Consider the following 22,440-nt stretch of genomic DNA (forward strand, 5'->3'; position numbering starts at 1 on the left):
TTCGGTAGTGCTCAGCTCAGTTAAACCTAGTATGGGCGCCAATGTGACGTTTAGCGTCGCAGTTAGGGTTAGAAAGAGGTAGGAAGGAAATGAAAGTTGGAAAGAGGTAGGAAGGAAATGAAGTTTGGAAAGAGGTAGGAAGGAAATGAAAGTTTGGTTTAGAAAAGTTAGTTAATATTATGTATTTAAAATTACAATAAGTTAGCTAGGGTCGTGAGTCCTTATAACTGAGCCGGCAAGAATGAAATAATGAAACAAGTCTTTAATAGGAGGCACTTTCCTGGAACTCTACTTCGCAGGCGGGCAGTTGTAGATGGCTCCGCTGAACAAAGCAGGCATCGCAGTCGCAGGTCCAGAGTATTCTAAGAAGGCTCCGCACTGTGGTCCAGGATCCTCAGCTCGGAATGGAAACCTTCCAGATTGTGGAGCATGCGCATAGCGCAACCCGGGGTAGTGCAGGCTAGTGGGTTTTCAGAGTGAACCCCAGACTTGATCCCTAGCAATATTGGTCTTATTATAATATGCACACAACGGTGACTGCGTCATCCGGCCCGCAAGGAAAGAAATATCAGGAAAGTTAACCTTTTAGCATTTCTTTAGTGTTCACGGATGAAGCAGTCAGAAAAGAACAGATTAGTTAACAGCATAAAAGAATACAACGTAAAATTAATCCCATAAGAAACTTAGATTAAAGATTCACAACACTTACCCGATCCGGGGAAATGTACACAGCATAATAAAAGCTTGTGAACACAACAACTTGTGATCTAAAGGTATTCAATCAAGTTTAGTATTTTACATTTAATATATATCAAAGAAAATTTGCGAAAATACGAGAGCAACCTTCACCATATTTTTCATGTGACAGATTCACAGATTCCTGAAGGAATTTTTAAAATGTAATGTTTTTTTTGCAACCGGCCAGCACAAAGCGCCGAGCGCAAACGAGGTTTTATAGCAAACCGTTACAAGCTTAGTATGGATATACCTTTTCACCCCGGGATTTCATATTACCTACTTCAATTAAAGACATGCCAAGAAATATTTTTGTGAAAAAAACCGGCCAAGTGCGAGTCGGACTCGCGTTCCAAGGGTTCCGCATTTCTAATAGGTTTTCCTGTCATCTATTTAAAGAACTATTTTGTGTATTTTTTTTTAATTTTTAGACCCAGTAGTTTCGGAGATAAGGGGGGGATGGTCATTTTTAGGGTTCCGTACCCAAAGGGTAAAAACGGGACCCTATTACTAAGACTCCGCTGTCCGTCCGTCCGTCCGTCACAGTTGAAATTTTCACAGATGATGTATTTCTGTTGCCGCTATAACAACAAATACTAAAAACAGAATAACAACAAACGTGATTTTTGACCGAAGTTAAGCAACGTCGGGCGGGGTCAGTACTTGGATGGGTGACCGTTGTTTTGCTTGTTTTGCTTTATTTTTTGTTGATGGTGCGGAACCCTCCGTGCGCGAGTCCGACTCGCACTTGGCCGGTTTTTTTGCTATTTTCTTGAATAACTGCTAAACTATAAACTTTCATTTGATATGTAACACGATGAAGTTTGAAAAACTTTATTTTTTAATTTTCTCATTTACCCCCAAAAATGGCCTCCATATTTAAAATTCATTTATTTACGTTACACGTCCATTTTTGGGTCACAAACTTACATATGTGTGGCCAATTTCAACTTAATTGGTCCAGTAGTTTCGGAGAAAATAGGCTGTGACAGACGGACGGATAGACAGACGCACGAGTGATCCTATTAAGAGTTCCGTTTTTTCCTTTTGAGGTACGGAACCCTAAAAATAAGAGTCTTGGAATCCCGAGTCTTATGAGTGATCCTATTAAGAGTTCCGTTTTTTCCTTTTGAGGTACGGAACCCTAAAAATAAGAGTCTTGGAATCCCGAGTCTTATCCATGTTAAGTACAATGTTTGAGGTCATTCACCCCAAATGGCACTACCTATTCCGATCATTGGTAATGACTCTAGGATCACTTAGAGATCAAAGCAATTTATATCGTTTAATTTGTGGCTGTGAAAGTGATTGTCTGGTTTAAAAATGTGTACAACGGGATTTGTATGCGATTACCTGGGTCTATATATAAACGCAAGTACCTAAGTAGGTATGTGCATGCGAAAGCGAAAGTTTGAACGGGAAAGTTTTGGAGCGGTCGAGCGAGCTTGATAGGCTTTGCAAACACTACGGTAAATTCACTTGTATGCATTTATTATATTAATCACGTATCCCTGAAATAACAAAGCATTCCGATTTGTGTGATTCATCACTGTTCATTCAACACCTCTCCGTGGTAACTAACTCTGTATTCTAACTTTATAGTTTTCTAAACTAAGTTTCTTACGCTAGCGTGTCTTTGTATTACAGTTTGTTAACTGAATTCTTTAGTGTGACAAATAAGGTCAGTAGTCTTTATTTTGTAATACTTGCTTATCCAACCGAGAGCTCAAGTCATCAGCTTTATCGTAAACAATAGAGACAATAAGAACCTCATTATTTTAAATACTTGGTCATTTCAACGGCCTTTTCTGTATTATTAACGCATGTGGTTTCATAGAATTATGTCTTGCATTACGAGTATAGTATAAGAATCGAGAACGCGGTTATCTTGTCATGAAAGGTGATCCTGTACGTTCATGTTTTCTGTCACCGTCAATGTCGATTGGTCACGCTTGAGATGACTATTAATATTGCTGCATAATATCTGTAGGTATTTATTTATCTTTATTATCGTTATAATACAATATTATTGAGGAAAAACCAAATAATCTAAAATCCTTGTGCATTGTAATAGTAAAATACGAACTACCTACCTAAAAAAGAATGTAGAAACAGACAGCAGACAAATAACCAATGTGGAGACATGGACCCTCATCATTTACAAATACATACCTCACATATAGGTAATATAATTGGTAAGTCTTCACATGCACATTCAGGTAGTGTTGTTAAAAGACTAGTCTTGAAGACTTTTAAACCTTAAAGACTTGCAAAACTTGAAGGTTCAAGCTTTGAAGACTCAAGCGTTAAAGGTTTGAGCTCAGAAACGGTTCAGAACCTTAACGACTCAAGCTTTTTATGAGCTCTTAAGAGTAAGTCTTTAAGACTCGGGCTTCATAGAGAGCTCAAGCTTTAAAAACTCGGGCCTATTGATAGCTTAAGCCCCCGAACCTCGAAGGCCTGAGTCGAGCGTTAAGAGCTCAAACAACGAGCGTTATAGGCAGAAACTATTATTGTGTATTTATTTTTAACCCTTAATTTGACGGTGTCCGGTGTGGCGGTCTACCTAGTTTTTTGGGTTCCGTACCTAAAGGGTAAAAACGGGACTCTATTTACTAAGACTCCGCTGTCCGCCCGTCCGTCCGTCACGTCACCAGGCTGTATCTCATGAACCGTATAACAACAAATACTAAAAAGTACGGAACCCTCAGTGGGCGAGTCCAACTCGCACTTGGCCGGTTTTTTTACTTCTAACGACCTCAGGATTATGCTGTTAAAATCTCTCGGGTTCCTCACGGGCACCCTGTATATCAAATATGGCATAGATTAATCTAATTTGTTAAAAGCTTTTAAGACTTAAATGCTACAAACCTTATAGACTTAAACCTTCACAGCTTAGGAGGCTTTAAATCTCGAGGCCTAAAGACTCGAGGTTTCTGTGCTCGTAAGCAGCAACGCGAACTTATTAAGTTGAGGCTTATATGGTCGAGGCTTTAAGGTTCGAGGCTTCTAGACTCAGAAGTCGCGACTCGAGTCTTGTAGTTTACGCCTCGAAGCTTAAATTCACAACACTACATTCAGGTCGTACGTCGTACAGCAATGTCTGACAAATGAGACACTTCCTTTAGAACTTTTCTACCCGTGGTGAAAAGGTAAGGGTTCTTGAAACGGTATCTGTCGGGCCGGCAAGTGGCGACAAGCATCTGACCTCATTGAAAGATTCCACATGTCGAAATGCATAAAGAACTCTTTCAGGGCGTTTATATACTCCCGCGACAATTTGTTTTGTCTTCAGGACCGTAGTGATGTGGCTAATGCCATACCCATGGACCTAGAATATTACGGACGGACTGTCACCTAAGACAAACTGTGACACTGCAATGGCGGACGGTTTGAATGTGTGCGTGTAGACGAGTGTTACCATGTAACACAAATTCTCCCCTAATGGTGAAACAATTATTTTTAATGTCGTCCTTGTTTTCAAATAAAAAAATTAGGACAGTTTTACGTTAGACAATAAAAAAGGTCTGTACGTATCTGATTTTATAGGTCTTGAAAATGCGCAATATTGCACAATTATTTTGTGCAAACATAATTTTCAATACCTAATGATATTTAGCATCGTAATGAAATCAGTTCGTCATGTTTTTTTAATTTATACATTTAACTTGAAACATATCTGGTTTTCAACAAAAAAATTATAATACATAGTTTGTGCGGAAAGAGAAGAGTCGTGGATTGTATTGGGCCCCATACACCCCACGACTCTTCTCTTTCCGCACAGACTCTAACAAACAAACGTTAACTATCAATGCATGTAAGCGTCTAATCTCCTTAGTATCGGGTATTACCATACCGACCTAGTTTGAAATGCACAATCAATAATTTAACCATTTACCTAAATGATCTCTTAATACATAATGATTTAATAAGAAGGGTATCAATATCAATTACCCTACTTTCGGGAAATTACCCTATTCATGTTACTGGTCACACTTCTGTTTTGCAGTTTGATAATTTATAAACAACAAATTATCGTGGTTTTACGTACTAATTGATCAACTTAAGTATGAAAAGTTATTCCGTGACTATTTTTCTTTCGATCGGTACAATTCTAGCAGGATTTAACTACGCATGCCGGCATATTTTATATTTTTCTTCGACATGTTTACTTCAATGACGTTTCGATTCGTCTGACGGCAAACTGGTGGATGTGGGCTGTCAATGTGTGTGTGTCACGCGTAAATACTATGAAACTGGTGGATGTTGGAATCACAGTTGTGTTGTAAGCGAAACTCTGTCCGTAATATTATAGGTTCATGGCCATACCATTGGTATTTCACTCAATTGTTCGGACGCGTTCGACTTACGACTGCTCCGAATAGTCATTAAGGCACAATCTAATGAGGAATGAGGAGGAGAAGTAGGAGAACGCGTCAATCGCGTCATACAGATTTTATACGTTTAGTGACGCTGTCAAATATAGGTTTTGTTGGACAGTAACAATTCTGTATTATTATTGTACATTTATTCTGTTATACGTTAGCTGACTGTCAATATCCAATTGTCAATTTTATGTGTATACCTAACAATAAACTACCCTATTCAATTACATTTTCTTTACCTTATTTATGTATTTTCTTTATTTTCTTATTGGGACCGTGCACGATGGCAGCGCCGCCTAGCGTTCGCAACGTGGTCGGCGCTGTCAAATAACGAGCGCAACAAAATAAAGATTATTCCTTAAAAATATTTACTATAATGTACTTAACAATGTGCGGAATCTATTCCTATTTCATGTTAAATACACTTGGTTTTTGCTTTAGTGAAAACAGTAAGAATTATCTGTGTATTTTATATTATTCGGTCAATTTTCTTCGTTGTTGTTTCGTTACAAATTCAATGAAAAAATGTATGTTTCGCTATGTTTTGATGACTTACTTAGTAATCCTCATCCTGGGGATACGTACGATGCTTGCAATTATAAAAACTTTGACCTTTTTCACAGGTTTTAATCAACATATTTTGTGTTAAAAATTTATGTTATCCCGCTTTAGGCACAATGTCTGTTGTGACACTTGTGACAGACGACAGATAACCCTACGTGCCAAAAGTGTGCTTTTGACGGGCTTTCAATAACTAATATTACATTCACTTAATGTTGGTACACTGTATTAGCCATACTATTTTATTAACATACAAGAAAAACTCTGTGTTGACATAGACTAGATAAAATGTTTAGCCATTACGTTGTTAAGCCTGGAATAGTACTATATGATATAAAAGGCTAATATCTAGCTCGGCGTTGAAAATATATAAAATTTAATATTACTGTTTCGTCCAGTATTATTGCAGTTTACCACACAATAGCTATCGTGACCCATTTTTATCGTAAGTGAGATTATAAAGCTAAAATAACTGAGAAGTATGGGAATTGACAGAAACAAAGTTACCAAACTTGTCAGTATTGGCCACATCAAGCGCTGCGATCGTTTCGGCTTCCCCTACCGGTGCTTTGCACGGAGCGAATACAGTACCTATATCAAAGTTAACCTCTCAAGGCCCAACAGACAAGAAAGATGAGCAGTTTTATTTGAAGCAATCTGTAGAGATTAAACGCAAAACTTTTTGAAATTGAAAGTTCCCAATAAATTGATGAGACAAGGGTTACCTGTTAGAGGCTGTCAAACGTCAAAAGTGCTTAAAACTTGGCGTAGATTGTCTGTCTGTCTTTCTGTTTGTTACCTCACCGTGCTTAATCCGCTGAACAGATTTAGATGAAGTTTTTCTTAAAGGTAGACACATTCTTTTCTTTTGTTGTTTGACAGGCATCTCTAACATCCGCTTCAAGCTTTATTTTGAAGTATGTACTCTTTAATCTAAAAATTGGTGCGAAGGCCAATTCGTGGGAACTTATTATCATGCTACAATTATGTGATTTATGTGTGTCTTTAGTAAAAATAATTACACTGTCTAATCACAGCTTAAACCCAGTTTTATTGATTCTAATAAACCTAGATTTCATATGCTAATAAACCGTTCTAGTGTGGCTATTGCGGCCCGGTAAGACGTAAACAAAAGCGCCTATTTGTGTGAGCTGTCGACGTCATTCAAAAAAGTATTTTTTTGTATTGTGTATTTATCAAGAGACTGCGTATAATATTTATTTTTAAATTGATAATAAATAGTTATGGAACTGATAAAAATGCACGACATACTTGAATTTAGTTAGTAACCTACTGTAATTGATGAGTGAAAATATTTAGTTTCTCTTGTAAAGTCATAAAGCACTTAGTAATTGATGCATTAGTTGCCACAGGTTTCTAATGATCGTAATGGAATAACCGAGTGTAAATGTACAAACGCATTGGAATGACGTCTGTTGATGAATCACGCTAGGTTGTCGTACTTGCGGTTCGGAGATTAACGGAGGCACTAACTACCACATCTGCCTAGGAATGCGGTTTCAATGCTCTAAATATTGAGCGTTAAAATTAATATTTTGTTAGTTGCTAAATGTTTAAACAATTGGTGTTCTTAATACGCAATGTCATTGAAGTACTGTACAATGAGATTTTTGTCAATGACAATTGTAAATCTCATAATGTAGCATATTACACGGGCAGTTTCACGACATTGAAATACAGTAAAAAAAAATTACAAGTTATTTTTTCCTGTACAATTGGTGCAAAATCTAACAGGGATTTTATATGAAAGTGATTATTTGTTTAAGATAAATTGATAATCCAGTTTCAAATAGCTTAGTCCACATTATTAAGAAATATATAGGTAAACTCGTTTTTCAGCAAAAAATGTTCTTGGTTTAAATTACACCTAGTCAAAAATCTTATTGTTTGAAAAACCACCCAACGGTTTATGCGTCGTTGGACTAAAAGTAAATATGGCGATGTATAAAAATGTCTACTTGCATAAGTTCGTGCGTATATAATTTCGACGAAGTATAAAAATGTGCATCTGTATATTAGACCAAATACAAATATGTTGCGGCACTAGACTAAAAGTAAATATGACGATGTATAAAAATGTCCACTTACATAAGTTCGGGCGTATATAATTTTGACAAAGTATAAAAATGTGTATCTGTATATTAGACCAAATATAAATATGTTGCGACACTAAAAGTAAATATGGCAATGTATTTTATTAATAAATATATTTTCAAATGTTCTCAGTTTTTTTTTTATAATTTATAGATAAAAGTTTGTCTGTTTAGAATTCAGCTTGTTTGTTGATCGCTTATCTATTAGCTTGTTCATATTTATTGAATATTATTCGTTTTAATTTAAGAACTAGATGTTACGAGGGGATGAATTTGTTCCGTATATGTATTATTATAATCCTGGACCTATGTAAAGAAAGTAGTCATTTTAATATTCCGACTTGATAAGACTTAGACATTTGTATACTTTGAAAGTAGTCATTTTTATATTCCGACTTGATAAGACTTAAACATTTTGAAGTATTGGCTTTCTAATACTCGGACCAATTTTTATTTTATATCTAGACATTTTTATACATCGCCATATTTACTTTTAGTCCAACGACGCATAAACCATGTGAACGTCCTCGGCCTACTTGGTTGTTACCGACAAACCTAGAAATGCGTTTAACACCTCTTATCAGTAACGTGTTGTTTATGCGATATTTGTAGTACGTGAAACATGTTTTATCGTGGCTAGCTGTACCGTTAGTGTACAGACATTGTAAGCATTTATTTTAAGACGTCGTATAACTGGTTCTGATTTAATTATACTACTGTAATAGGATTTATGCTGCATAGGCTATATTCTTTACTGATGGAAATATTATTTTCTGTGTTTTGAAATACTATGCGGAGAAATTAATTATCTGATAGTAAATAGGTACACTTTACTAAACTTAATTACATTCTAAGTTCGTCTAATTTTACTGATCGTTAACATTTACTATCCAGATATATTATACTATACATTTACTATACATATACTATACATTTAATAACACGCTCTTATCACAGTAAATTAAACTCAAATATACGAATATAATTATGTATGTTATACAAAATATATGTTGAACTTAATGCACTGTTCTGTACTATTATATTGGACTCGTGAATGGAAGGCCAAACCGTAAGGGGTGAACAATGTATTCGCATATGCCTATCACTGTCATGTGTCCTTGTTTTCTAGATACATGATGTAGCCTTGCTCTTTGGTTTTCTTTTGAATATGCTTTGACTACAGTTACCAAAACATGTATGAATGGTATTTAATCACACAAACGGGTCTACCGCGATATAGTTTCATTATTTCAATTAAACTAGCGAGAGTTTAAAGTGTTATGTATACTTCAACAATAGAATATAAAATATTTTACATTTAATTTCTAATGTATCAGTAACTATTAAATACTATTTTGTGGATAATTCAACCAATTCATAGAGTAGCCTTTTATTTAGACTTTAGACAACTTTGATTGACAAAGTACCAGTACGGTGCAGTGGGAGTCCAAACGACACTTAATGTCAGCAATTCCATTGTGTTTCCACCTCGCTGACTTGTCTCATCAAACTATTATGTCATATCATTATGGTAATATGCTGGCAGACATTGAATTTATTTAACATTGAAAATACAAACGCCTTTTGTTAACAAGATAGCGAATTTGTACTTATCCTTTTTTATTTTGATTTTCAGTTTGATCTCCCTACAGTCGCTGGAATTGAGAGAAAATCTACTGAAATCTTTACCAGAGTCCTTAAAAAATCTAACCAAGCTAGAGCGGTTAGATTTAGGAGATAATGAAATCGAAGAACTGGTAAGAAACATTTGTTTTCAATGTTCTTATCTGTGAGTAATATCGATACATTGAGATAAGTTAACATATTTTCGTGTGACGTTTCAGCCTGGGTTTATCGGAGAGCTGCCTGCGCTGGAAGAATTGTGGTTGGACCATAACAAATTACAATATTTGCCGCCAGAAATAGGCAACTTGAAGGCTCTTATTTGTCTAGACGTCAGCGAAAATAAACTAGAGAAACTTCCAGAAGCAATCGGTGGGCTCTGTTCCCTAACAGACTTGCATCTCTCACAAAACATGCTAGAAACGATACCGGACGGTACCGGAGAGTTATCCAAGTTAGCTATACTAAAATTGGACCAAAATAGATTACATACATTAAATGAAAATGTAGGAAGGTTAGTGGGTATTGTTTGCTTATGTTATATTATGTGTATATTATGTAAATTTTGTTACCTTTTTTTACACTATTTATAACGAATCCGTTATTCTCTAATTTCTCTATCTTATGTTCCAGATGTACAAATCTACAAGAACTTATTTTAACGGAAAACTTCTTGACGGAGCTGCCTAAATCTATAGGGAATCTCAAAGAATTAACCGTACTGAATGTAGATAGAAATTCCTTAGCAGAAATACCATTAGAAATTGGCAACATGTCGTTGCTGGGCGTGCTGAGCTTAAGAGATAACAAATTAACGAGATTACCTAATGAATTAGGTAACTGTAAATCGTTACATGTGTTGGATGTTAGTGGGAATAGGTAAGGAAAAATATCTAGTTCGGTGTATTTATAGTCAATTAAACGTATTTATTTATTTTTTACATCATACAATTCTTCTCTAAGACATTCTCTCCTTGCCGGTAGTGGCGCCACGGGCCATCTACCTAAACCCACTGAATTCAAAAATCTGTCACATGGAGATGGTCAAACCAGATCTCGAGTAGACTCAAATAGGGGGTAATAATTATACAAAAGACTCCCGTGGGTCGAAGAGTATCTACATTATATAAGAACATTAAGAACCTGCCGCACCATTTAATAAATATTTCCTCATAGACAAACCAAAGCAATCTTCGCTTATCCAGCATTGTCCAATTTACATGTCCACTCTATCCCAAAAATTGACATCTGTCGGTCGAAGTATAGATACTTAGATTAGACAACCTGAGTTATTGAAATTAAACACCTCTTTACAATTTGCAGATTGCAGTACTTACCGTATGACTTAGTGAATTTAGAGTTGAAGGCTGTGTGGCTATCAGAGAACCAGGCGCAGCCGCTGCTCACCTTCCAGACGGACAACGACGAGGCCACGGGGGAGAAGGTCCTCACGTGCTTCCTATTGCCGCAGCTTAGTTACACACAACAACCTGGTAAGATTATATTTATCTCAAACAATCCATTTCCTGTTTGCCCAATTCCTAAAGAATAATAAGTACATGTTAACAAACATGTTATTAGTACATTATTGTCGAGGTTCGGAAGTAGCTACTTGCAGGCTGAGGATTCGTTTTAAACGGACGACCTTGGGAGTCCGTTTAATTGAATCCGAAGCCAGCAAGTAGCCTTCCAGCCGAGTCATATATAGTGCTTTTCTCAAAAATGGTGCAAGAAATAGAAATATTTTACAGAACTTACAGAAGCAACGTTCTAATTTTCCATTAATTTTCACAGAAAAAAATACAACCATTAAAAAAATTAGCTTGCCGCCTTTAAAAAAAAAAGAAGTGTATTTTTCTGCTGAAAATACGCCAACCTATTTGAGACACCTAAATAGTCGCGGTACCAACATTAAGCCTGTAACAGACTATCGCACCGCACCGCGACCTTGGAGCGTCGCACCCATAAGTGAGAGCGAGAAAGAGATATCTGTTTCTCGCTCTCACTTATGGGTGCGACGCTCCAAGGTCGCGGTGCGGTGCGATAGTCTGTTATAGGCTTTATAATAATAAGTGCTGATCATCTGTTTGGCTGTTTAAGGGACCTATGCCTTCATTTGATATGGCCATTTGAAGTTTTAAAAAGTTTGGAACTCGTTAAATAATGGAATTTGTATGCGACATTGCAGTCCCGAAATCGAGACTGCAATGTTTTTAACTTTTTAATTTTTTGAATGACCATAAACTACGCACTTCGCGACCTATTTTTTAACCGGCAACGTCGACTTTGCCGTCCATTTTTGAGAAAAAGAATTTTATTAGGTTTTAGCGTAGGTCCATATTATATACCAGGTGACTTGTTAAATGTAATACGAATACGATAGGTAATCGGCTGGCCCCATTGTTGGCGAATTTTATCACTATATAGTTATAATAAAACAGAGTCGCTTCCCGCTGTCTGTCTGTATGTATGCTTAGATCTTTAAAACTACGCAACGGATTTTGATGCGTTTTTTTTAATAGATCGAGTCATTCAAGAGGAATGTTTATGTATAATTTGTTAACCCGTGCGAAGCCGGGGCGGGTCGCTAGTAATGCATAAACAGTTCTCCTTTCTTGACGTTTCCAATTATATGGCGTCGGCATTCCGACCGATCGTGAAGACAAGTTAGTCATTAAATTAAATGGAAATGCTGTTTTTGTATTACATTTAAAACGTCACTTGGTATTAGCGACCATAAATTGAGTGAATGTCTCGCAGACAAGTATATCATTGCGACATTATAATGAGTTTTTTATAGCTTTCGGTGTCGTCTGTCGCATTTCACTAGATATTTAGTTCACATTTTATTTAAGCACCTAGCTTTCATCACGTTTATCTACAATTGCACGCCATTTTAGTGGTTTTCATTATCGTAGTGAAATTAAAATTGAGGACATCATACGAGTACAATATTAAGTGTGTGTGCAAGTATTGTCTCACACGTGGGAAATATGTACCTATGATACACAACGCAATACATTATATATTATACCATTTAGTTTGGAGGATCATGTGCCGTATTGCTTACCATTAATCTTTAATACTTAGTACAAATCCCAATTTTAATTTTACTTATTTTTTTAAAATAAAACAAGTTTGTATCGTCAGAATAATTCACATAAAAAATTTAATATGCCTAATCAATTCCTTATGGCTTTTTCGAACGAAATTAAAACAACTTCAAATGGAACGCTAGGGAATGCTAACATATAGCGTTAATATACATATACAAATCGAAGATCGGGAGTTGGCCGATCCAAAGATAACCTCCTGAAATGGGGAATCAACCCGGGACAAAGTGATGCACTATGCGAATGTGGCGACCAACAAACAACGCGACATATGATGCAGTGTTCCCTGTGTCCAATTACGTGCACTACAGAAGACCTCATAAGAGCTACCCCCCGGGGGTTAGAGGTGGCAAGATATTGGCAAAATATTATTTAGTTATGATCCCATCACACGATAAGAAGAAGAATATACATATACAAAAATCAATGGTAACCAACATACAAAACAAAAGATTCTTCTTTTCCATTCTTAATTACCGCCTCGACAGGCGTTGCGATTGCAATTTCGGCTTCTCTAATTTACTAAAATCAATAATGAATTATCTTGGCGGTATTACTATATAATAATATACATTCTAACTACGATGTTTTCACTGTGACTTGATGCGGTAGCTGTCATATCAATATGTATATTAAAAAATCAACTTAATACAACGTTACGAATTGATCCCTATTAAGACTACTAAACTGAGATGACAGTTACCACCTGCATCAGGCAACGATCAAAACATGGTAGATGGTAGGACCTTCAAGAAACCGCGCATTCTATTCTAATCTCAATGTTGTTTTGCTGAATGGTTATTTTTGCATAATGTGACGGTGAGCATATGTTTAAATGTTTTTTTTGCATATGCTTTTGTGCTTCTGTTTAATTCTGCTTGTGTCAGTGACAATCTGCAATAACTTGGCCTATTTAAAGTTATTAAAAATCTCAAAATTTATGCAATCCGTGCAGTTGACACGCAAAAATTTGCAATCGGATGTTTTAATATCCAAAGGTTAACTGGAAGAGATCCCTCAAAGGGATAAGTTCGCCTGTGTACTTCTTACTAATTGTATGTAATTTTTAATATGTCTTTTTGTACAATAAAGAGTACTACTACTACTACTACTACTACTACTAGTACTTAATATCTGTAGTCAATTAAACACATAAATTTAAAAACAAACCGTACGTATTGTTATTTAACTGTATTATTAAAAGCTGCTAAATTGCAGATTGCTTCTGGGACTATGTTGTGTTTTTTGGTTTTTGCTGTGTAAATACTAAATGTCCTTTTGACACTTGTCACGCCATAAATAGAGCTGGATCACACATCAGAGGTCGGCAGTGGACACTGGTTCAGGAATCACAGATTTAATTCACAGTCGCAGGAACTTGACGCGGACAGAGGTGAGGCTCATCACAAATATCCAGTGATCGGAATTGGTAGTGCCATTTCACGGGACTTCGGTGCGTAAGCTTAGTATGGATATACCTTTTCACCCCGAGTTTTCATATTACCTACTTCAATAGGGATGATGACACATGTTGAATTTTATAACAAAATCTTATAGCAAATGAGCAATTTATCATAATAATGTGGATATTAAAATAAAATACGGAAATGTTACAAAAATACAGGACCAGAAAGTTTCAAAATTTAAGTTTTTTTTTAACTTCCAAAAACGATAAAAGTAAGGGTACCATTCGATTCCTTACATTTTATCCAAAAAAATATTGTACAGCAACTATATACATAAACGCTATATTTCTCGGACAAAAACGCAATTTTCTTGTTTTGTCCATACTTCAAGATGGGATCTCAATGACCTTGACGTCACGTTCACTTATCCTTTTGTGAGGGGCGTTTCGCGAGTGAAGTGCGACTGTCGGACTTTGACTATAATTTCTGACTTTTGTGTTGCTTTAATGCAATGGGTCCCATATAGACAAATGATCCTAAAAACAAAGCCGATCGATTGATACCATAAATGAACATTAGTCCTGTAGCCTATTAAAGACATACCAAGAAATATTTTCGTGAAAAAATAAGAGTCTTGGAATCCCGAGTCTTATCCATGTTAAGTACAATGTTTGAGGCCATTGACCCCAAATGGCACTACCTATTCCGATCATTGCAAATATCTCAACGTAAACTAATTTGTATACTAATTGTACAAAATATAGATTTAACTACACCACCAGGACTTAAGGGTACCATTACTGTAAAAATGTAAAGCTTTTGTTAATATCTGCTGTATTAGATGCACATGCACAATAGTACAAATATGAATATAATTTTGCATAAGCACAGCATCCCATTCTATTATACCAAGCAAATATAAATAAACAACACTTATTGTCCATAGGTATACAGATAAATTCACGAAAGCTGGCGTAAATGAAACATTATGTGAATGATATTATACACGATGGCCCAAAAATACGTTGAATTTTACCAATCGTTTGCGTTTGTGTATCAAAGCTTAAGTAGACTATTTTTTAGATAACGCTTTGTTTTATCAATTTGTAAAATACGTGTAAATAAGAAAAATAATCCTAAAAAATATTTACAGTACATATGGGGCTACTTTTCCGCACTAGTGCGTAAAATAGCACTTTTCGTGCGTATGTCGAAACTTTAAAGTGCCATATGTACTGTAAAACGTTGTTCGATACGAAAATAACTATTGTCAACGTATTTTTGGGCAACCATGTATGTCTATTAAAACTTACAGACTATGGTCCTCATATAATTATATGTCAGTACTTACCTATTTCCATTTACGCCAACTTTAGGGTTAAATTGTCAACATCTTTGACGTTTCTGCTTTAAATGTTGTCTCGTATTTCCAAGGTACTGTTCGCTTTCATCTTTTCAAAGCGCTTTTGTTTTGTTATATGCTATGACATTTTACCTACATGTATATTTAATAACAAGATCGGTAATAGACTAATAGTAGTGGAGTGTGCTGCGTGTAAAAGTACCTACAGGTACAAGTAGTCGTCTGGTTACTTGGGTAAAAGTGAGATTTACTCGAGAAATCAAGTAGTAAAATCATAACCCATCTTAGCGTTTTTGTATTATCTACATCTACAAAGTTTATAGACAATCCAGTGGTTTTGTTAGTATAATTTTGTCTTGGCGAGTCGTACATTCAACATAGTTATTGTTAATTCTAGACAAGAGAACATAAGACGCATAAAGGAGTGAAATACATATTTCTTGTTGCAAAGACATAGGTAGCTAAGGTTATCAAGCGCTGACATTTTGTCAATCCGTTTACCATAAAACATGTCGCCGTACAGCACCATCTACTTGTCAAATTTGCTCCTACATTATTTAACGTGTCTTAGTATTCTTATATTGTCAATATTATCTACATCTAAAAATATTTCATTATATAGGTATATATAATTTTTAACATGTATCCAAATATGCTAAGATCATTTGTTTCGCCAGACACAAGTATGCGCGAGCGGGACTCCGACAGCGAAGACTGGGAAGAGAAGGAGGCTTCCCGCACGCACTCCGTCAAGTTCACGGATGACGTCTCCGAAGCGAAAGAGGTGAGCATTCGCTGTTGTTACTTGGTGATGGTGACCCGCAGCCGGTGGACGCGTAAATCTCTCAAAAGCACACACGCTTACAAATCGCTCCGCTATGACCTACCTCTATGCTTCCACAATGTAGGCGCCACGATCAGAAAGAAATGCATAGATTTACGCTCTTGGTTCAGATACGTCTCACAGAGATGTACACGGCACAGGGCTTATATAGCAATAAGCTCGTTACTAGTAGCTTTAGAATAGGTCGTAAATGTAATTTAGGTTGTGTGTTTACCGACACAACTGTGCATGAGTTTGAAGGGTATATATGATTTATGTTAAATGTTTCGTTACTTAAATATAACATGCTTTAGAATTGTCATTTAAAGGTTGACTGGTTGTGGAAATTTATTTACATCTTGTTTTACTCTAACAATTTTATTATTATTTTAAATATATTTTTATATCCATATATGTGCAATAAATTATTATTGTTTGGTGTACATTAAGTTTTATTTTCTTTACCACTTCGCCTATCGCGGCATCCATAAAATCGCAACTTTATGATGGCCACAATGATAATCATCCGATATCCACGTGACACTTACAGCAGTGTTACAAACCAGTTATACCTAAGTTTCATTTATTTTTTGTGATTTTTAAATATATATTGGCATACATTTCAGTTGTTACGTATTCTATGGATGAAATATACTATGAAAATGTTAATTTTACAGGGTGACCCAAAAATACGCGGTTTTTTTATAGAGGAATAATTTAAACGTCTATTACAAAATCTCATTAAATTTTAAAACTACAATCATTTGATTAATGGAAACAAAACGTACTCTGGAAACATACTTATCTTCAAAATATTCTCCTTTGGCTATAGTTCGTTTTTTTAGCATTAGAAAGAACTTGAAAGAAGGTAAGCGATTTTGACATGTCTTTTAATTGAAAAACACTTTTTAAAAATCAATAACTATTACTTATGAAAGCAGAAGACTATAAAAGATCGTATTCGATTCATAATTGTTACATATTTACCGTAATGTATTTTTAAAATGAGTTTTTCAATTAAAAGACACATCAAGATTGTTTACCTTATTTCTAATGCTAAAAAAAAACGAACTATATGATAAGCCCAAAAAATTTAAATTATCAACAGTACGCGCGGTAAAAAATCTTTTTCAACGTATTTTGGGGGCATCCTGTATGTGTAACATGTTTGCGCCGATCTCTAGCAATGTCAAAGGTATCGAAGTTTATGAATAAAAAAAAAATTTTTAAACAGTAGGTTTGTAAGAACAGTCTCAGCACAGTCATAAAAAAAAAAACAAAAAGACTTTGCTGAGAGCATACAAAATCAGATTATATTGAAGTTGCAGAATTTGGGTATTCAAATTTAAGTCAGAGTAAGTCACAATCTACTGTGCGATTATCTAAGGCTTTTTATCGCTTTTCTATTTTCTGTTCGGAAATGAAAAATTGCAGCGTTTTATGCGTGGTACACCTACTATTTACCTGGTCTGGTCAGTCATGTGTGTGTGGACCTTACTCGCCATAATGACATTAGTTACATTAGTAATGTATTAACATTTCAAAAGTTACACAAAAATGCCCTTAACAAATCACTCAGTTACTCGTATACTTAAACAATAAACATATTTTAAGAGAAATGTTATTCACTCCTGATTTCTGAAAATATCACGAACGAAAATTACTAATTGTAAGGTATGATGTACATTACAAGCAAAAGGAAGTATACTTTCGCAACGCTTTGTACCTACCTTACCTCTTTTTACTAAGAAGAGAGGACTTTTTGCAATAACTCAATCGCTATAGTTTTCATTGAAAGAATTTATTAAGCTTTTGTTTTATGATTTCTTTCAAAACAATCAATTTTGTATGGGAAGTACCCTAAAAAAATTTTTTTTTAAATAAAAGTTTACGACGTTTTCGGATTGGTTGATTTATATTGTCCATGCCAAATTTTACTTTTCTAGCAGTAGCAAAGCCTCGTACAGACGGACAGAGGGACATGGCGAAACCTATAAAAATAAATATGAAGCCAATTAGATGTTTTATTAATATTGTTATTTAAATATTGCGTCAATAAGTAACTGTAATGTTTTGTCTAACTCTAAATACATATAATAAAATAGAAATAGGAAAACCTTAGGAATATTCACCTTGTCGCCCACAGAACGCAATAAACTAGATATAAAGTCCTAACTCTCAACTTATAACTTACTTTCCATAGTTACATCAACCAGGAATGTATAATTATAAAAAGAAATACAGGATAAAATGAATCTATTTATTTTCTTCCTTTCAAACTTTTTATTTGCATATTGTACCTACATCATCAGTAAATTTATTTGTATTGATATCAGCTGTAATACTTTACTTACCTATAGTCATGTGAGTAATCCCAATACCAGAAACTTAACGTTAAGCTTTAGTTAATGTCACTAAGTTCTTTCGAAACGGTGTTTTCGTAGAAAAAAGGATGTTTGGTTTTAAGGTCCCATCGATACAGGAAGACAGCGAAGATGCGACAGTTTCCGAGTCTTTCGCGTCCCAGGCCATGCTCGGTCTGCGTCGGCCTATAAACGTAGTGCGCAAGCTAGTCACCACCCAGCGGCGGACCTCGCTGCAGCGACTGTCCTCCTCCATTACTAACCTGGCGGAGGTACACGGCAAAGCGCCTGCCGAGTGCATTCACAAATATCTGGGTGTTTTCATTTAATCATGTACCTTGGCAGGGTAGGGGGGTGTTTACATAACTGAAGACCAATGCCAAATACCATTTGCAATAAAATCCAAAGTTACGCCCGACAAACGAAAGTAAACCAAAAGTACAAATTAAAATACCCATTTGCAGCTCATTCCCTTGTCTTGCCACCCCACTCTGAAAAAAAAAACATATTAAACTCTATATATACTTGGTCAACCAGATCTTGACAGTAAAAAAAGGCGGCAAATTTTAAAAATGTAGGCGCGAAGGGATATCGTCCCATAGAAAATTTGAATTTCGCACCTTTTTTTACTGACAAGATTTGGTTGACCAGCTATACTTCAATATTCGCATGAAAGATTGCCTCAATCCCCAGATGAATGATATTTTATTTAACTTTATACTTACCAATCTTTAATTTCACGTATAAAGATAAGGAAATGAAAGTAGGTTTAAGAATAGAAACAAGTATATATCTAAAAGAGTTACTGGAATTCGTATAGCCAACAGTTGTTTAGCTTGTACTTGAGCCGTATACGACAGCTCTGTTTGCACGTTACTTAAGGCGGTGACGTTGTAAGCCTAATCTAAAGGCTCGAGCATCGTAATCCATTACTCATTGGTCACTCCCGTTCGACTTTATTGCTTACATCGGCCTGAAAAGGCAAAAAGTTTACTTACCTACTACCTACTTGCCATTTAGTATGTTTGGGCCAAGAAAACCAACACATAAGTACCTACAGTCTTCTAGCTACATCGGCGATATTATGAAAGTAATACAATATTGTGAATGCACTCATATTTGTCGGAATGCGCTTACCGCCTCAAGCCTCTTGTAATTTCGTGTTATCACGTTGAAATGCAATTAGAGATTAGTTTTTATTTTCGTTAAACTAGTCTAACGTAATAGATAAATGTTGTGAATATTCTAAACACACATTTACTTTATATATTTATTACCTTCGAGTTCCTTGCTCACAATGACTAACCACTCATCGCAAATGAAATAGGACACACAAGAGTATTTGTGATTTATTTTATTAAGGTAGTACTTTTTAGTATTGATTATTCTGTGCCAAATAGTCTGAACACTATTCAAATTTAGTTGAGTATGAGTAGTACCGCACTAAGTAAACTGCACTTAATGTAGATTAGCTTGGTATCTAGAAGACACGTCGTGTTCCCGCCAAGGAGAGGTGCCGTATGATATCATGTACTGTAATTCACTCCGCCTCCACACATTATTGCATTACGGCTTATTAGGTTAAGTGTCAATTATAATTTTTTCGGTCCAACGTCATCGTACCTTCTCACATTCCAGCAACGTCTACAAATACTTTACACGACCGACAGTCCTGTTGTATAAGGTTTTGGTTTACGAAATATCTTTTGAATATATCTGTGAAACAAACAAGACCTAATAAAACAGTGCATTACACGTCCTATTTGATCTTCAATTTAATTTTGGGGGATAGCGCCCAAGCCTTATTCTATTATATTATTATTGTATTTAAAAAAATCGTTTTAATCGTAGGTATGATATTTTTGCAATAATTCAAACATCTTTTTATTTGCATGTGCATGCGAGCAATGATAATGTATTTCCTTCCTTTAGTTTAGAATCATTAACTCGTTTGATATAATCAACACCTGTGTGAGCCCCGTTTTACCTCGGGATACCTGCACGGTTATTTATACAAATACACACTCGAGTCTGGCTAGAGTCGTGTACGCCTTAGGTGTGCCTAGTAAATGAATTAATTCATAAATACTACTAAAATCGTATAGTTACTTTCCATCGAATCCTAGCATTTAACCCATGTTTGCCTGAACATAACACTATGGGGCTCGCACAATCACTTGGTATAAATCTTGCTAATTATATATTTGATTTGCAGACGCCGTTCGTTCGACAAAACACACCTCACCCGAAAGACCTCAAGGCGAAGGCACACAAGCTGCTCGCAGGCCGATCGCCAGAAGTTGTTCAGTCCGAGGAAATGCCCAAAACACAAGCACCGACCACCAACGGACTTCCTATTTCGCCTACCGAAGCCGTGCATAATATACCCATAGAAATTGTTGAAGTAAGTCAAACAAACATCAACATTTATTCAGCAAATAGGCCAAGGGCACTTTTACACGTCAACATGGAAATTACATACAAGCAAAAAAAAACATCCAACTCCATTTTTTAATTTTATCGTTAATATAACAAATGTAATTAAATTGACCAACAAGTTAAAGACGAATGTAAGTCGTAAGTGCTGCCACCTAGATTAAAGTTAATCTTGATAGAAGCGTCAGTAAGGAAGCGCGTTTGTCCTTACGACTTAGTGCTGCCATCTTATTGCACGGTTAGGAAACTCACTGATTTAACACATTATAAATACATAAAATTTGCACCTATTAGTTAATTTCTTACACGGTTGCTTTTTGATAAACAGCCGGTGCATACATCAGCGCCCACGGAGCCGGATAAAGATGAAGAAAGCGACCACAACGCGGCCGACGGCCGGGAATCCTCGGAAGGCGAGAACGACGACTCTGACGAGCTCGAGGTAACGAACGCTACCCAATAATAATAATCTGCTGTGGGCTGTTACGTAATAATAATATTCCTGCATTTATGCGTGACAGTCTATTTGTCTCGAAAGCCACAGAAAGACAAGTTTATAGAATGGGGTTGGCCGGTTGAAGATGTGGCCTGGGTGCCCTTCAAGCCAAATTTCATAGAACGAAACTAGAGACAGGTTAAACTATCTATGCTGTCGCCATCTTTGTAAACCTTTGACAGTTGCCAACCACATTGAACATGGTTTTGTACACATTATTTTGATGATACTATTATTGATTAAATTTAAAAGTGGAAAAATTACTGTCTTGGGTGAGACTTGAACTCACGGCCTCTGGATAAATACTCCAGAGGCCGTGAGTTCAAGTCTCACCCAAGACAGTAATTTTTCCACTTTTAAATTTATTCTAAGCTTAATAGCATCGTTCGCAGACGTTTCTGCTTGTTAAAAATTAAAACTATTATTGATTTCCAAAACTTAATTTTGTCTTTGCTGAAAAATTGGATTTTTGACAAATTAAGTAGAATCACTGTTGCGCATAAATGTACAATTGGTAGTCACGTAGATTTAGTACTTACTTAATTTAATAAACTAGCCCAGTTGCGTGAACGCTAATATTTTTAGGAATCACTCCATAAAATAGCCAAACCGTGGTAATACTTATAAGCAAAGAGTTATTTAATAGAAGACTTATAAAATAAACAAAATCATGCTTCGAATCTGACAGCTGAAATAGTTATCGCTGTACAAGTATATGTACCAGCCACGTACTACAGTAGGCCGTAACGCTGGTTCTGTACCGTATACCGCCATCTAGTTCGGCTGTTAAACTCAGGCCGCGATTTTTTTCTTATACTTTACAACTACAATGAATAACTCTTTGATTATAATGAAATTAATGAAAAATACCTTAGGATATTATAAGAATTTAAACAGCCCATTGAAAAACAGATATAGATGATGAATGATGAATGATGACAGTCAAAGTATCGTAACTTATCAAGTTTTAACACATTGTTAAATTGTATTCAATGTTTAAATACGATTGAATTAGCGTTCAA

General features: G+C 35.7%; 1 protein-coding gene across 1 annotated transcript in view; it reads left to right on the plus strand.

Moving 5' to 3' along the window:
• LOC134658697 (protein lap4) overlaps positions 1-22,440 on the plus strand; it is a 122,471-nt gene that overhangs the window by 37,438 nt on the left and 62,593 nt on the right. Inside the window, exons 4-11 of the mRNA XM_063514352.1 lie at positions 9,432-9,552; positions 9,640-9,932; positions 10,052-10,297; positions 10,742-10,911; positions 13,835-13,924; positions 15,978-16,084; positions 20,702-20,890; positions 21,251-21,364. Of these exons, the coding sequence (XP_063370422.1) occupies positions 9,432-9,552; positions 9,640-9,932; positions 10,052-10,297; positions 10,742-10,911; positions 13,835-13,924; positions 15,978-16,084; positions 20,702-20,890; positions 21,251-21,364 (1,330 nt within the window). The remainder of the gene's footprint in view (positions 1-9,431; positions 9,553-9,639; positions 9,933-10,051; positions 10,298-10,741; positions 10,912-13,834; positions 13,925-15,977; positions 16,085-20,701; positions 20,891-21,250; positions 21,365-22,440) is intronic.

The sequence above is a fragment of the Cydia amplana genome, chromosome 2 (genome assembly GCF_948474715.1).
Source record: "Cydia amplana chromosome 2, ilCydAmpl1.1, whole genome shotgun sequence".
Taxonomy (NCBI): domain Eukaryota; kingdom Metazoa; phylum Arthropoda; class Insecta; order Lepidoptera; family Tortricidae; genus Cydia; species Cydia amplana.